The sequence below is a fragment of the Vipera berus genome (genome assembly GCF_964194415.1).
Source record: "Vipera berus genome assembly, chromosome: 5".
In the NCBI taxonomy this organism is placed as follows: Eukaryota; Metazoa; Chordata; class Lepidosauria; order Squamata; family Viperidae; genus Vipera; species Vipera berus.
Genome location: NC_138207.1, coordinates 95,304,224 through 95,320,854, shown reverse-complemented (window position 1 = coordinate 95,320,854; position 16,631 = coordinate 95,304,224). Strand labels below are relative to the sequence as shown.

General features: G+C 43.0%; 1 protein-coding gene across 1 annotated transcript in view; it reads left to right on the top strand.

Annotated features, from left to right (window-relative positions):
- Positions 1 to 201: 201 nt before the first annotated feature.
- PHYHIPL (phytanoyl-CoA 2-hydroxylase interacting protein like) overlaps positions 202 to 16,631 on the top strand; it is a gene marked incomplete at both ends in the record, with an annotated part of 46,507 nt that continues 30,077 nt past the window's right edge. Inside the window, one exon of the mRNA XM_081328729.1 lies at positions 202 to 307. Coding sequence (XP_081184855.1) covers positions 202 to 307 — 106 coding nt within the window. The remainder of the gene's footprint in view (positions 308 to 16,631) is intronic.

Here is a 16,631-nt window from a genome sequence, read left to right as displayed (position 1 = left end):
GCGCGCCTCTCTGCTGCACCGCGCAGTTCCCAGCCAGTCGGGCCAGAGGCAGGAGCGCTGCGAGGCTGCCGCAGAGGGCGCCCTCTCCCACCCACCTGGCCCCCGCTGCCCCTCCGCAGCTCCGAGGGAGCGGGCGAGACCCGCGCCCGTGGCCAACCCAGCCCAGCCCAGCCCAGCCCAGGAAGGCGACGAGTCGGGAGGATGGAGGTGCCTCGCCTGGACCATCCCCGGAGCAGCCCGGCCAGCCCCTGCGAGGATGTCCTCAAGAACCTCAGCCTGGAGGCAATTCAGCTCTGCGACCGGGACGGTGAGTTGGCGCTTCTCTCGGGCCTTGGGCTGAGGGCCGATGCCAAGGACCCCTCCCCACGCTCGCCCGCCCCCCCGCCCGCTCCCAGGCCGCCTGAACCGCCGGCTATGGACCATCGCCGCCCCCTTCCCAGCGCTGCCCGTCCTTGCAATTTGCTGCTAACAAAAGGATTTTTTTTAGAGGGAGGGGCGGGCTCCTCCGGCGAGGGAGCGTCTGTCTGCTTGGAGAGGAAGGAGAGACCGGCGCGGCCAGGTTGCCTCTCCCTCGCGGAGCCCGGCTTGGCTGCGGCGGCTTCCCGGGGCTACCAAGGAGGGGCAGCGGCTGCTCGTTCGCGCGGACCCTTTTGGACCCGGTACGAGAGCCCCGGTTGCGCGCAGGCCTCCGGGGCAGAGCTGGGCCCGGCCGGGGAGCTCCTGACGATGCTCCCTTGGGGTGAAGCCCAAACCCCCACCGTGGACCCATCGCGGATCAGCCCCTTTGCGGTGCCTTGAATGGGTGGTGGTGGTGGGGGGGGGGGTAGACGTGAGCTTGGGAGGAGGTGATTTCCGGGAAGAGAAGGCGAAGGGAAAGGCGGCTGTTTTCTAGCCCCGAACCTGTTGCGGATCCGGTGAGCACCCGGCCCATCCGAACTGGGTGGTGACCGACCGAAGCAGGCGGGGAGCGGAGACGCCGAGAGGGGAAAATGAGAAGCGGGCGGCTGGGAGGCTTCAGCACCCTGGACAGGGCTCGGGTCCACCGGCCTCCACGGAGTGAAGACCCGCCAGATGTGGCGCTTCGGTCCGCTGCTCAGCCCTTTGTTCTATACCCGCCCAGTTCCAGATGTTCCCGTCCTGGGCAGCTGAGCGGCTTTTGCAAGGAGGGTCTTCCCATCCGAGGGATGGGCAGCTCAGTCATCCCTTATTAATGAACCAGAAAGTTAACCATGCCTAACAAATGAAGTTTAGTTTTCACGTGTGCAAGGGTCTCAAACAAGCAAGCCGACAAGGCTCTCCAGTAATCAGTTCTGTATTACTGATGCCTCTGTGCCCACGGCTTGCAGTGATTGTGGCACTTAATAGTTCTCTTATATTTATGTATTAGTGCACACAAAACCCAACCTGTGTCCAGAATTTAGTATTTTAGAGGATTATCTTCCAGAGTGTGGTTTATTTTTATTTTTATTTTTGGCTAATCTGCTTTCCTTCTCCCTTCTTGTTTAATGGCTTTGGTGATCTTTTCTGGACATGGGGAAACTTAATGAGAAAAGTCTCATCTCTAAATACTTAGCCTATTTTGAAAAGTATGCTTGAAATAAATCCTGGATTTTCAGCTCTGCAGATGAAGTCAGGCAACAAAGAAGGTTGGCCACAGCCAACACTTTTAGAGGGAGCATCACATACTTAACCATTCTAAGGCTGGGCATTTATGCAGCCTCTGGGCTTAAACAGCCTTTTAAGATTCTGCACAACAGTCCACTATTACAGGGTGGATATAATGGGATAAGAAAACCCGTACCAATCGGGTTTCAGGCCCGGGCACAGCACGGAGACGGCATTGGTCGCGCTGGTGAATGATCTCTGGAGGGCTCGGGACAGGGGATATTCCTCTGTTCTAGTCCTATTAGACCTCTCGGCGGCTTTCGATACCATCGACCATGGTATCTTGCTGCGGCGTCTCAGGGGGCTGGGAGTGGGAGGCACAGTCTTACAGTGGTTCTCCTCCTATCTCCAGGGACGTTCGCAGTCGGTGTTGGCAGGAGGGCAGAGGTCGACCGCGAGGTCTCTCATTTGTGGAGTTCCTCAGGGGTCGGTCCTCTCGCCTCTCCTGTTCAACATCTACATGAAACCGCTGGGTGAGATCATTCGTGGCTTTGGAGTTGGGTATCATCAGTACGCTGATGATACCCAACTTTTCCTTTCGACCCCAAACCACCCCAGTGATGCCCTCAACGTGATGTCCCATTGCCTGGAGGCGGTTCGGGTCTGGATGGGGAGGAACAGACTTCAACTCAACCCCGACAAGACTGAGTGGCTTTGCATACCTTCATCCCGGGTTTATTCGGACATTCCACCTCTGGCTATGGGGGGTGAACTATTACCCCCCGTAGATAGGGCTCGCAACTTGGGAGTCCTCCTAGATTCACGGCTCACCTTGGAAGACCATATAGGAGCTGTGACTAGGGGGGCCTTCGCCCAGGTTCGCCTGGTGCGCCAGTTGCGGCCCTATCTTAGCCGGGATGATTTGTGCACGGTCACTCATGCGCTCGTGTCCTCTTGTCTGGACTACTGCAATGCTCTCTACATGGGGCTGCCCTTGAGGACCACCCGGAAGCTCCAACTGGTACAGAATGCAGCCGCGAGAGTTGTGTTGGGAGTCTCCCGATACTCCCACGTTACACCTCTGCTCCGTGAGCTGCATTGGTTGCCAGTTGTCTTCCGGGTGAGATTCAAGGTACTGGTAACGGTGTTCAAAGCCCTCCATGGCATGGGGCCGGAGTACCTTAGGGAACATCTGCTGCCGGCATCAAGCTCCCTGCGCCCTGTGCGTTCCCACAGAGAGGGCCTCCTCAGGGTGCCACCGATCAGAGAATGTCGATTGGTGGCCCCCAGGGGGAGATCCTTCTCTGTGGGCGCTCCGGAGCTGTGGAATCAGTTACCGGTAGAGCTCCGGATGGCGCCCGATCTTCGCTCCTTTCGTCGCAATCTCAAGACGTTTCTGTTTGTACAAGCCGGCCTAGCCTGATGGGGATTGGTGGGGTTTTTTATTTTTGGTGTCTTAATTTTATCTTGGGGTTTTAGAATTGTATTCCAATTGTTTTAACTTGGGCAATCATTTAATCTCTTTTTAATGTTTGTATTTAGTATTTTATTCTGCCCTGTGAACCGCCCTGAGTCCTCAGGGAGAAGGGCGGTATATAAATATTATTAAATTAAATTAAATTAAAATTACAAAGTATTTCAGATTGCCACTGCAATTACTTTAAAATCTTAGCTGAAGGAAGCGTTCTAGATCAGAGGGGGCAGTGAGATGGCAGTCACACTTCATTTCCATTATGAGAATATTGATCGTGCAATATCTTTTTCCTAAATTTGATCTGATCGTTCTGTTTCCCTCAAATGCCAACTTAATGTGAGTGTGGATGAGAGAGAGAGAGAGAGACATGGTTTTTTTCACAGTTGTTGTAGTCAAGTTTAATTTGAGATGGTACATGTTGAAGACACATTGTGCAACTTTCTTCATCTCAATCAAAGTGGTGTGAAGTATATGAAGTTCTTTGGAGTAGGCTGCTAATTGGCACAGAGTCTAATTTATCAAGCACAGTCACCTGGTCACAGCCTTATTGGTGTGTCCTCTCTTGGATGAAAAGAAAGGACAAAAAGGTAGCAGATGGATACCAGGAGGAATATGACATGCTTTCTCTCTGATAGGCCTTAGATGTCCAGCTAACGCTTGGAAGAACTAAGATGCTCTGCCTGTAATGCTCCAAGGCCTTTTCCCACATCAAGCTCTTGGTCATTCCTTCAGGGTTTTTCAGTGAAAGTGGAAAGAAGAAAAGAACATGCATTTTTATGCGCTTTGCATGGACCATTTGCAGTCCTTGAAACATATTCAGTGTCCAACAAGTGTCATTTAGGAATCACAAATGCCTCTATGGGGCAAGTGCAGAAGTGCAACAAATACACTCTTTGGCAGGAAGACATATCTTCATTTGCCCACAGTCCTTAAAGGTAAAGGTAAAGATTCCTCCGCACATGCATGCTAGTCGTTTCCGACTCTAGGGGCCGGTGCTCATCTCCGTTTCAAAGCCGAAGAGCCAGCGCTTGTCCGAGGACGTCTCCGTGGTCATGTGGCCGGCATGACTAGACGCCAAAGGCACACGGAACGCTGTTACCTCCCCACCGGAGTGGTCCCTATTCTTCTACTTGCATTTTTACGTGCTTTCGAACTGCTAGGTTGGCAGAAGCTGGGATGAGTAACAGGCGCTCACTCTGTTATGCGGCAATCGGGATTCGACCCACCAAACTGCCGACCATCTGATCGACAAGCTCAGCATCCTAACCCACTGAGCCACCGCATCCCTCCACAGTCCTTAATACAACATAAACAGGGGTGTCGTTTGTCCAGCATGCTCTGGTACAAAGAGTATTTCTGAGGTTCTGGTCTCTGTGAAAACGTGATTGAAATGAATGGTTGTTTCACAACAGCCTTTTGAAGGAGGATGTGAGTTTGATTGGTAAAATCTATATTCCTGAAAAATCCCCTGGGTGTTCATCTCCTCTCAAACTGACAAAAGCTTTAATTTCACATTTTTTTCAGCCAGTAAATCTATGCAAGCCTCAACTAATAGCAGGCTTTCAGAATTCACCAACACAGTCTTTATTTGATTTTATTTTCAAGGATCTTTCATGCAAGAGAACATGCAGGTTTTCAAATTAACTTTTTTTAAAAAAAAATTGTTCAAGATAAATTTAACCAGGGAATGCAATCTTACTTATTGACATGGATACACAGGAAAACGTGAGCATCATCTAGAAATAGGATTGTTTTTATCTGCAAATAGGGTGAACAATCAATATTTCATTTATAAATATTCTACAGTTCTGTGGTATGGTTCATTCTAGAACTTTTGTCACTTTAAGTGGAAAGCTGCTGGTCCTGGTGATCAAGAGATGCTAGGACGACTTCTGAAAAATCTATGTGCCATTCCTTGCTGCTTTAGGGAGATGCCAGTTACGACTTCCATTAGAAATAGAGCAGTATTCTCAATCCAAGCTCACAACCATATTGTTTATGGAAAGTAATTTCACATGGAGTTTTTTTGCTCGCAAAAACTGCATTGTGTTTTTTTTTAAAAGCAAGACTCTAGGAAAGTGAAAGAGAAGTAGAAACTCAACTGTTCCATCTGCCTTACTTCTTCCTCCTTAATGCTGTTCTTGTTAGAATCAGCTGCAGTCCCGCTCCTGCTTATTTTGCTGAATTTAGTCTAAAATGTTTTTATTCCATTCGACTCCTTCTAATTCACAGATATCTGTGGCCTGCACTTGTCGTATCTTCTGTTGTTTATTTGCATCCGTCTTTCTAGCTGCACGGAAATTGGAAATGTCTTGACAGCTTAGAACTATTCCCATTTATTTGGTTCTTTTTGCAATCTAAACATTTCAATATTTTTTTGTGTGTGAGATACACCCACATCTCTGAGTGCTCATTCCTGACTACAAGTATCTGGATCTTCTTTATAAGTTCACTTCACAGTCAGAGGGACAATATATCATTTTTATGTTGGGAAATATGAATTGCAAAATAATTTTCCCCTACTGAAAATGAAATGCAAACATTTAGCAAAGGAGCATCAGCCACTTATATTTAAAAGATCATTGAGAGGATACCCAACTTAGCCTTATCCTGAATGTGCAGAAATATTGTTATAGAATCCTGTTTTTGCTTCTGATCATAAATATCTGTTTGGGTCTTCTTTTCTTTAAATTCATAATAATTTCATCTCTAGGCACCTCCAGGCATGGTTATCATACTACTTGCGCAACACAGCTTCGTGAACATACAGTATGTATATAAAACAGGGTTGAACAAAGTCTCCTAGAATGATCAGCTGGATTTTATATGATGATGTGTGCATGAGAATATTTTTCTCATGTAGCACCCATGGAAGTGTGGATCTTAACTCTGTTGAGGAAATCAGGAGATTCAGGCAGTTCAAATGCGTATATAAAGATTTTTTTGCAAGCTTAAGTTCTCTACAAGAATCTGAGTTACTAATTGTCAAGGGAAATGAGCAGGAGATAAGAAAGACATTCAAAGTAGGCTGGATTTAGATTTTTCGTGAGCACGCAGGGACTCATGATTTATGACCTGTTTGACCTCTCCTTTGGGCTCAGCCTGGTCGTCTCCAACATCAAGCCAGCATCTTAGATCCCACCACATCTAGCTAAATCCTTCTTGAATAGACTGTGCATATCACAAATAAGGACTAAGAGTATTGCTGACTGTGGAAACATTGTCCCATTTTGTTCCTTGGAATTCCATGGACCAAGGAATTCCCTTTTTAATGCCAACAGAAACATCTTGGAACATCACTGACTGGAGGTTGTGCAAAGAAGTTACATTTAGTCTGGAATTTTCAGAAAGTTCTGAAATTCTAAACCAGTGGTTCCCAATCTTTGCAGCTTGGTGACCCAGCTGAAGCGGGGGGAGGGAAACTGGGCCAAGCAAGTGATTGGCCAGCAAGCATGCACACAGCCCTTGTGCAAGTAGCAGGCCAGCATGCATGAATGCAGCTCGATTTGTGTGAGTGGTGGTCCGTCATGCACGTATGTTGAGTGCCCACAAGTCTGCCACTCACAAAAGTTGACGGGGGTGGGGACCCCTCTTCTAAACAACATATTTCCAGATGTTATTCACCAGATCTTGCTGGAGTTCAGCCACTTTGTTTTCTCTCTATATATTTTTTTCATTAAGTTGCTTTATTGAAGTTGTTTCACGATCCATGGTTGGCTGTGCCACAGAAGCAGGGGGATCATATGTCCACTCCAAAGCCATGGCAACATTACAGGTACTCCTCAACCTACAACAATTTGTTTAGCGACTGCTTGAAGTTACAATGACACTGAAAAAAAGGGGCTTATAACCAACCCTCACACTTACGACTCTCATAACATCCCCAAGTCAAGTGATCAGAATTCAGACACTTGGTCACAGGCATGGATTCACAGGGGTTGCAACATCCTGAGTAGCAACAAAGGTTGTAAAATCAGACACAACTCAATTAACAACCACTTTGCTTAGTAACAGAAATTCTCATCCCAACTGTGTCATAAGTCAAGGATGTTCTTTAAAACCTTATTGGATGCTTCTGTGGTGCCCATTCGCTTCAGTGGCGTGCATTTTTAATTGCTTTTTAATTTATACCTCACTTTCCTGTCAACAAATAATATTCGTAGGAATACTTCAATGCGGACATCACCTTCCAAACTTTCTTTTTGTGATTGTAATAGATTCTCTCACGGCTTTTCTTCTGACAAGCAATTTTCAATATCTCTCCCTTTCATTTGGTGCTTTGTTTTATCTAGGGTTCCCCCCCCCTTTAATTGCTTAGCAACCATTCATCTCTCCTTCAGAAAAACCGTATTTGTATAAAATACAAATATTATCCTGATATGTGCATATGTTTGGTCCATAACCTTTTAACTGAATGAGCCAGATGCTTAAATAGAACATTTTGAAAACCTGACGTATTTTCTCACTGTGACAAATTGTGCATATGTCTGCATAAGTCTCCCACTTGGCACTGGATGCTATTCCTAACTGACCTTTGTTCTTCCATTCCTTGTTTCGCATCTCTTTTCTCTTTTGGCTTCCTAGATTTCCTGGCTTTGAAAAAGAGCAATCTATGGCTGGGCCTTTAGACGTCAAGGCAGCTACCTGGGTGGTGATAGCCTGGGTGCAAGAGCCCTGGGGTTTTTTTTGTGCTGGTGGGAACTTTTCCAGCTCTTTGGCCAAATTTATTTCTTTTGTTGCAACTCCACTTTCTCCAGACTGGGCAAAGAGGCAGAGAAGGAGTTCAACACACCATTAGGTGTGTGATGTGCAAAAGAGAGCCTGGCCCCTATGATGCACATGGGCACCACTGTTTCCACATTGCAACATCTGTTTCAGCAGGGCAGTGTGCAAGTAGCAGTGAAGGGTGGGAATACACAGCTGTGTGGACCATTTATGCTAAACTAGCCTGCTGACTTTAAGCCAGTGTGGGATTCTACTTCCAAGTTGGTCCCCAGTTCATCGGCTTCCCAACAGGTCCAAGTCTTCATCTTGGCTCAGGCAGGAAAGCAGCCACCTTTTTTCTTCACTTTTCCCACATATCTCTCTAAACTGCCTTTTGAGCCTTGAATGCCTGTCTAATCCCTCTGTCTCATATCCTCAACTCTCCTTTTTAACATTCTGGGTTTGTTGTGTTCCTACTCCATTAATTCTCCTTTGCTTTTTGTATCCAATGCATTTTTTCTTCTTCTTAGCATGCTCATTTTAATTCTACTACCTCCTCTGATTTCATTAACACCATGGGAAAATATCTTAGCAGCATGTTTGCAGGAGAATATACTCTTTCCGTTCATCTGTGTCCACCAGCTTCTGGTCAGTGAAATGCAGATTCAGGTAACATTTCATACGGTATTTTTGGGACTCAGCAAGTGGTGACACTTACCTGACCTGATCTAAGCAGAGTTGGGCCTAGTTAATATTGTGATGGGTGTTCTGTTTCAATCAAAGGAGGCTACTATTGCTTGATACAGGCAGATAAACTCCACGGAAAGGGTTTCATGCAGATTACTTTAATTCATCAGGCATTCCCTAAACATTAACTCACAGTTACTGGAGAGATTCTTCTGAAGCACATTTCATACTTTGAACCCAACACATAGGTGAAAAGAGGTAGTATCTCCCATGTTGAAGGAGCAAACAGCTCCCGTGGCTGGAATTCATAAAAGTCCCACTGGCCTGCACATAGCCAGTAATCCCAGGTAGCCAATCAGAAGTCCTTCCCAGTGGCCAATCCGAAACACAGATATGACCAAGTAACTTAAAACTACATTACCCCAAAGGCTATCCCTCAAAGGGACAGTTCTTAATTCCTAAAACAGCTATTTACTCTGACCAGCACAATGGGGATTGTGTGAATTTCCATGACTCTTAACTAGTTTGGGAAATCAAATCTGCAGTATTAAATATCTTCCATGTCATTACCAAGAAAACAGCGTGGATACAGTCATCAAGACTTGCAGCCAAGTTGAGGATGTCTTTACCATTAGCACCCAGAAGAAGAACAATGAACTACTACTACTAATTATGTCATAGCTTTATTTTCTCTGCTAAGGAGATCTGACACTCAGCAAATCCAGTGCCAGTTAAGCACACTGTTTTCTTCTATACATTTTTAATTTTTAAACTAACAGCTTTATTGATTAGCCCTTGGGCCATATCAAAGTGCAAATTTCCAGCACAAATTGTTACTAAAATTTGATGCAAGCAATTTAAAATGGAATTTGATAAAATAAAATTTAAAATGGAATTAGAATAAAATACGATTTAAAATGAAATGGTAATAAAATACAATCTAAAATGAAATTGTAATAATGTACAATAATTTAAGATATAAATAAAATATGATAAAATTATATTTCGGAGTCACCCTTGCAATCTACCACAATCATCCCCACATATGCAGATCTCAACTGGACCATTTTGTTTAGGTACTGTGCTACGTTAAATGTTATTTTCAAGTTCTGGCCAGACATAAGGCAAGTTGTTTTGATATGGGGATCCCAATGGGTCATTCGTTTGGTATGTAGACCAAGATACCTGTCTCTCACCCTCTTATACAGGCAACAGTCAAATAGGATGTGAGCCAGGTCTTCTACTTCTGCTGCTCCGCAAATGCAGAGATGTTCATTATAGGGTATAGCATGAAATCTCCCATATCTAACCATTGTGTCAAGTGGGTTCGAATCTCGCTCGCGTAAATATCTTCCTGAGATGTTTTGGGAGTTGTGACTTCAAATAACTGTCCACCTAAAAAGTACGTTTGTATTTACTCAGCCACATTTTTAATTTGAAAACAAGCTTGGATTTGTATATTTTTTACATTTGTCAGCCCATTTGACAAATATGTGATTCAGGAGGGAATCACATATATTCATATGCAACAAAAATTCAACTGCAATTAAACAAGAACTGTAGCAATTAATAGACAATCATCAATATGCCTCAAAATGCCTCAAAATGCAAAGTTCCTATCATCCTGCACCCCATTGTCCCATAGGGTTCGTCTATAGTTAGATTGGAGGATAGCATCTCTAAAAGCCACTCATGTTTATGAGATGCAAAATCCACCATCTTTCTATTTGACTTAGAGCCACTTACCCATTCTCATGTCAATCTATCTAGTAGAAGTGGACAGGCTTTGGTGGTTTCTATGTTGAGAACTGGAGGGATTTTCAGACAAGAAGCTTTTTCTTTCTTAAGTGGTCAGAGATGTCCATCAAAGTTATGAACAATGAAAAATTACTGAAGGACTTCCTTTATAACTTTTCTACCTGATTGCCAGAAGACTTCTATTTGACTAGAGTGGCTGTTTCTGTAGTTACTTCACAGTAGGACCGTTATCATTTTAACGGTGTCTATGAAACCTTCCTTCATGTTGGGGCAATTGTTTTAAATAATGACATAAGGCAATCATGAATGTTAGCTCTTCTTTGGAACCACAAATTTAAATCTTGCATAGTTTCTCTGTAGACAGGAGCTTGGAAGACTTTATGTAGATAAATTTAACAATTCTTGGTAGTCATACAGTGCCTTAAAATGTTCAGATGACATGTGATTGGAAAATCCTATATCATAATCAATAGGATGCTGTCTTAGTGGGTAAAGCACTTGTTTATCCAACATTATAAACAGGTAGAATTAGTAGCAAATGAATTGTTGATGAGCTCCAGTTCAGGTAACCAAATGTCTTCAGATTCCTCTGCCAACAGTCTAAATTTCATGGTATCTGGAGGTTATTTACCCAGGAAAGAAGTTTCTTCTTTGGGTAATGCTATAGCACCTACAATAGTGGTAGAGTGCAGAGTAGCAGAACCTCACTGGTTTCTTGGGTGGATGGGTAACTCAGGAGAGAGAAGGGACAATATTTCACTGGTCATTTGGTTGTAGGGTTGTTATTAGGTTGGGTGCAACTGAATAAAAAGCTGCAATCTCCTTCAAGTCAAGCTCTTCTCTGGTAGCCTCATGAATACATCCATACAGAGTTCTTGGCCATAAATGCAGCCTTTGTCATCTGCTGAGATGTTCTTTTCACTTCTCTGTGTAGATTTAGATTTTTAGATTTTATTGAGATTTTTATACCGCCCTTCTCCCAAAGGGACTCAGGGCGGTTCACAGGGCCAAAAGGCCCAACATTTTCTGGAGATCTTCATCATCAAGTATTCTGAAAATAAATGAGAGTGTGGGGTGTGCTACGTGTTTGTTGTTGTTGTTCTTTTTGCATGATGACAATGCTATGTGAAAAAAATCCTTTTGTGATAGATAGATGATAATAGATGATAGATAGATATAGATAGATAGATAACAGATAGATAGATAGATAGATAGATAGATAGATAGATAGATAGATAGATAGATAGACAGACAGACAGACAGATAGATGATGATGATGATAGACAGACAGACAGACAGACAGACAGATAGATGATAGATAGATAGATAGATAGATAGATAGATAGATAGATAGATAGATAGATAGACAGACAGACAGACAGACAGACAGACAGACAGACAGACAGACAGACAGACAGACAGAGGGAAAGGAAAGGAAAGGAAAGGAAAGGAAAGGAAAGGAAAGGAAAGGAAAGGAAAGGAAAGGAAAGGAAAGGAAAGGAAAGGAAAGGAAAGGAAAGGAAAGGGAAGGGAAGGGAAGGGAAGGGAAGGAAAGAAGGAAAGGAAAGGTGGAAGTTTACTCCATGAGCTCTGAAGCCATGTACTTTGTCACATCTCTTGACTGACCTTGAAATAATAACTTTTCACGTTAAACTGGCACATTGGTAGCTGAATCAATTTCCATTGTGGTATTTGTAGCTGAATCATTAATCAATGTTAGTTTTATTGTTATCACAAAGTGTTCCTGTCTCTCTTCACGCTTGAATGTAAGTACTATTTTGCATAGATGGTTTTGGAAATAATAATTGCATTTCAAAAAAAAATCTGCTGAAGGCTTCAGTGAACCTTGGCAAAGTTACTCCAAGCTTGAGGAAAATGTATTGCTGGAATACTCTAAAATGACCTACTTTAGCTCTTTTGTGTATCAAATGTCTAAAGAAATGACAAAGTCCATTGCCGAAGCTCAACAGCCCTTTCTGACACTTGTCCATTGATTGATCTCTGGGCTGTGGCTTTTTACAGCCTTCCATGAGAGAGAAAGCTAGGTTTTAAAAGCTGTTGAGTTCTACTATCTTTTGGTAGGTTTTTTTTTTTCTTGGACTGCTATGAGGAGGAAGAATCTCGAAATGCTCTTCAGTGTTGAAAGAAGTGGGAGTTTTCTAACTCAGCCATTTACTTGTGTCAATTCTATATTAAGAAAATACTTCACTGAAGGACTGTGCTAAATATCTACAGGGTTTATTACTGTGCGCATCATATGGTGATGTATTTTCAACTAATATTGATGTGTGTGCAGATTGAAGTATTATTTCTCTTGCAACATCTGGGCAACAGGAAGGCCCCCCCAGATGTTTTGGGACTGCAGCAGCTCCCATCATTTCTTACTAATAGTCATACTGAGAAGGACTGGTGGCAGTTCTGTAGCATCTGGTGAACCCCACATTGTTTTGCCTGGTTGCAAAAGCAGGCATCAAGTAATAGTATATCTTTGAGAAAAGAATTGACAGCTGAGATATAGGAATGGACATGGCAAAATGTTCAGATATTTTTTGCCATGGTTGTTCACCTGATTTTTAAATTCACATGAAGCTGGATTCTTTATCAAATACAACCACTTGTTTTGCTTTCTCTGTTACTGTATTGCAGTCCTCTTCTGCCTTGAACCCAACCTAAACCTCTGAATATTTGTAGTCGGAGGATGGCCTATTTCAGTTCAACCCACTGATTCAGCTCAGATTCAAATTTGGATCAGATTGATTCAGTGGCTTAATTCAAACTTCCAAATTAGGTCACTTTGACTCAGCTGTCCAGAACAAGTAAAAAAAAAGGGGGCTTTGACTATGTGGAAAAGATAGTTCAAAAATTGAATCAAATCTCTGAATTAATGACTTATACGCCCATAATTATTAGACCTCTGATCCAGTCTTGTTATATTTATTTCTTTAACACCAACAATAAAAAGAGGCAGGATTTTATAACATCTGAAATATCATCCACCTTCTAAAGAGTGAAACATCCTTTGACATGATGGCACATCTGTCCTTCATCTCGTAGCAAATGAAAGTTCAAAGACCAGCAGAGTTTGACCTCGGCTGCGAAGTAAACTGAGAGTCCTACAGTGGCATCCATCTCATTCTCAGATCCTTTTTTGTTGGTGTTATGAAACCCATGCATGGCCTCAGTCCTAATGGACTCTAGAGAGTTTCTGGAGTGAGACGTGAGTCCCTGGAGACTCCAAAGACAGGTCCATGTCATCTGCTTGTCAAGATTTTCAGGGATAGTTTGCCCTTGCCTTCATCTTAGGGCTGGAGAGGAAGTCTCTCCCAAAGGAAGGATTAGAATTTGGGTTTTTTCTACTCTTGAGTCCAGCATCCTAATCACTACACCAAGCAAGCTCTCTTTTAGGCAATTTACGATGTATGTTATACAGTAGGACACCAATAATGCAATGGTGTAAGATCTAAACAACATGTAATGCCTTCTTGGGGCATCCCAAGCAGACATTCCCCTATCTATCTGAGTTAGATAGGCAGATTTGATTAGATAGGCAGATTTGATTAGAAAAAGGTGGTCTCTTGGATAGTCAGCCTCTGAGTCATGAAGGGTTTGCAAGGTAGCAACAGCCTTTCAAACTGCACTCAGAAATAACCTGGCAACCAAAGCTGCTGCCACAGTAACAGGGCAGCATTGAAACTGACCAGTAAGGATGCAGGATGCTGACTGGTTTCTAGGTGGACCTCAAGGGAAGTCCTGTCTACAACAGATTACAGCAATCTTAATCAGAGGTGACAAGGAGGAAAGCGCCTGTCCTGTTTGCATCCTGCTCTAAAGAGCACTGCCTCTCTCGTGGCACAGATGGAGCTGCTGGCCAGAGCCCCCCCCCCTTTGCTCTTCCAGCAAGGGAAGTCCCAGATGGTGAATCTGTTAGATCTGGGGAATACAACTCCACAGAAAGTCAAAAAGGAGCCATTCCATCCTGAGGAATATCCTCAAATTAAATTGCAAGGCTCAAACTAACATTTGTGCCTGGAATCTTATCGCTGGCCTTCCAAAACTCAGGCACAGTGAAGCTCGTAATGGCTTCTCTTAAAAAGATTCAAATACTTTCTTCTGAAATGGGTTCTTTGGACAATGTTACAGTGCCCAGATTTAAAACTTACATCAATTTAGCTCTTGAAGTGAGCTCTTGTCCTATAGTAATTTTTTTTTATATAATTGGGAAAGATGCTACCAAACTCCTCCTGGTTTTTGCTTACCGTAGTCTAGCGTGGCTCTACTCGTAAAATACATATGAAGTTCTACAAGATTACCAAGTCAGTTAAAATTCAAGAATCTTTCAGAATTTGGGCCTTTTAAACATTATTTTTTTTAAAAAAATAATAATAAACTCTTGGCTTATATAATGGCTTGCAAACGTTTTTCAGGATAATTTAGTGGTGTCTTAAAGAAAAACATTGAGGGTCAATGCTCTTTTTCATGCTGTCATGTAATCTCCAAATAGTCCCATTGTGTTTTAGAATTTCTCCTTCACACTGTCCTATTTCGTAACATTTTTAGATCTCCTCTTCTGTCACAATATACCCAGAAGAGATAATTTAGGTATCTCCAAAGCATCTCTAAATGCTTATATGTCAGAATGAGCCATTCGGGGCTGGAGAAAACATCTTACAAGGTTGCTACCAGTAGCAGAAGGAACTTTGAAAATGGAGAAATGTCTGTGTTTGTTCAGGGAATGTCAGGTATAGAGTGAAAATTAGCTAGAAATGAAATCATATTATGCAGAATCCAGTTATAAGCATTGGCTCCTTGAACCCAGTTGCAACCAAATGCTGTAAGGGGGAGTATTAGCTGTAAAGCAGATCAATCTGCATCATTGCCATGATGGCAACAGGTACAAATCTCCCTAGTGGAGGTAACATGCCTGGGTCAGCATTTGGATGCAAGTTTCCGTATCAATAAAGTACAATATTTGTAGTTCAGGGTTGAAATGAGGGGTCCTTGGTGCTCTCTTGCAGACATTTCATGACCCAACTACATAACATCATCAGTGCTAAGCCCAGGTTTCTGCATTATTGCAAGCTCAAGATGAGCAACGGTAAAGAGATGCTCAATCCATGCATTCTCCTTTCTCACACGTTTAAAAGTCCATCTTAAAAAGAGCCTTGGTGGAGCAGTGGGCTAATGCCTCCTTAAGTAACACCAGCTGCCTGCAATTAGTGCAGGTTCGCATCCCACCAGGCTCAAGGTTGACTCAGCCTTCCATCCTTCCGAGGTAGGTAAAATGAGGACCCAGATTGTTGGGGGCAATTAAGCTGACTTTGTAATAATGCCGCTTGGGGGTGTGTGTGTGAAAGCCCTAATAAGCAGGCATATACATAGAATGAAGGCTATTGCTAAGCACATTTGATTTGTTGATTTGTGCTTAGATTGTAAGCTGCCCTGAGTCTTCAGAGAAGGGCGGGATATAAATGGGATTAAAAATAATAATAATAAAAAAAATCCTGCTGCACCAGCCTAGAATAGAATTGTCACTGAGTGTCAACAACCCTCCTTGCTATGTTCTGAAAAGGGCCTTGGTAGGAGGGAGAGATTATTGTGTATAAAGTCACCTCATGTTCCCTCTCTAAAGGTAAGTTTCCCTTTACTTACAACTATCCAAGTTTCATTCTTTAAAAAGCTGAAGCCATTTTTCTTCATTTAAATCTCAGCAGATGTATCTTACATAGTTTCATCCCATTTTTAAAATTTAATCTTGGGAGAGTGTTGTATTAGGCCAGCTTGACAAGGATCTCATGGAGAGTTACCAGCACCCAACCAGTTTCCAGAAAGGAATCAAACAATCAAAATCATCCCTTTTATTCTTTCTACAACATCTTAGAGGAGTGTTTTAAAACCAGCCAACATATTATAAATCCAGCTACCTTGTTTTCTATTTTTCTGGACCCTAAGCTTTTAAAACCATGTTTAGAATAACAAAGATTATGATCTTTGCTGGTTCATGAGACACACTCAAGTATACTGTCAGTTGTTCAGTTTCAGCTTAATGTATCAAGATGACTGTTGTACTTTGTAAACCATGGTATATGGCAGGGGTAGGCAACCTTGGCTCTTTTATGACTCGTGGACTTCATCTCCCAGAATTCCTGAAGTCCACGAGTCATAAAAGAGCCAAGGTTGCCTACCCCTGGTATGGCTTCATGTGAAATGGAAACCTAGCCAACCCTAGTTTTATTAAACCAAGATTCATTAAGCCATGATGTGTGAATCCAGAAGTTCCCATTGGGGCCTAGCTCTACTGTTGTATATACTGTATGTGAAATTGACCTCAAATTTCTCCTTGGCCTAAACACAGTTACTCATTAAATCACAAAGCAGATTGCCAAATTGATTTGCAACATTCGCA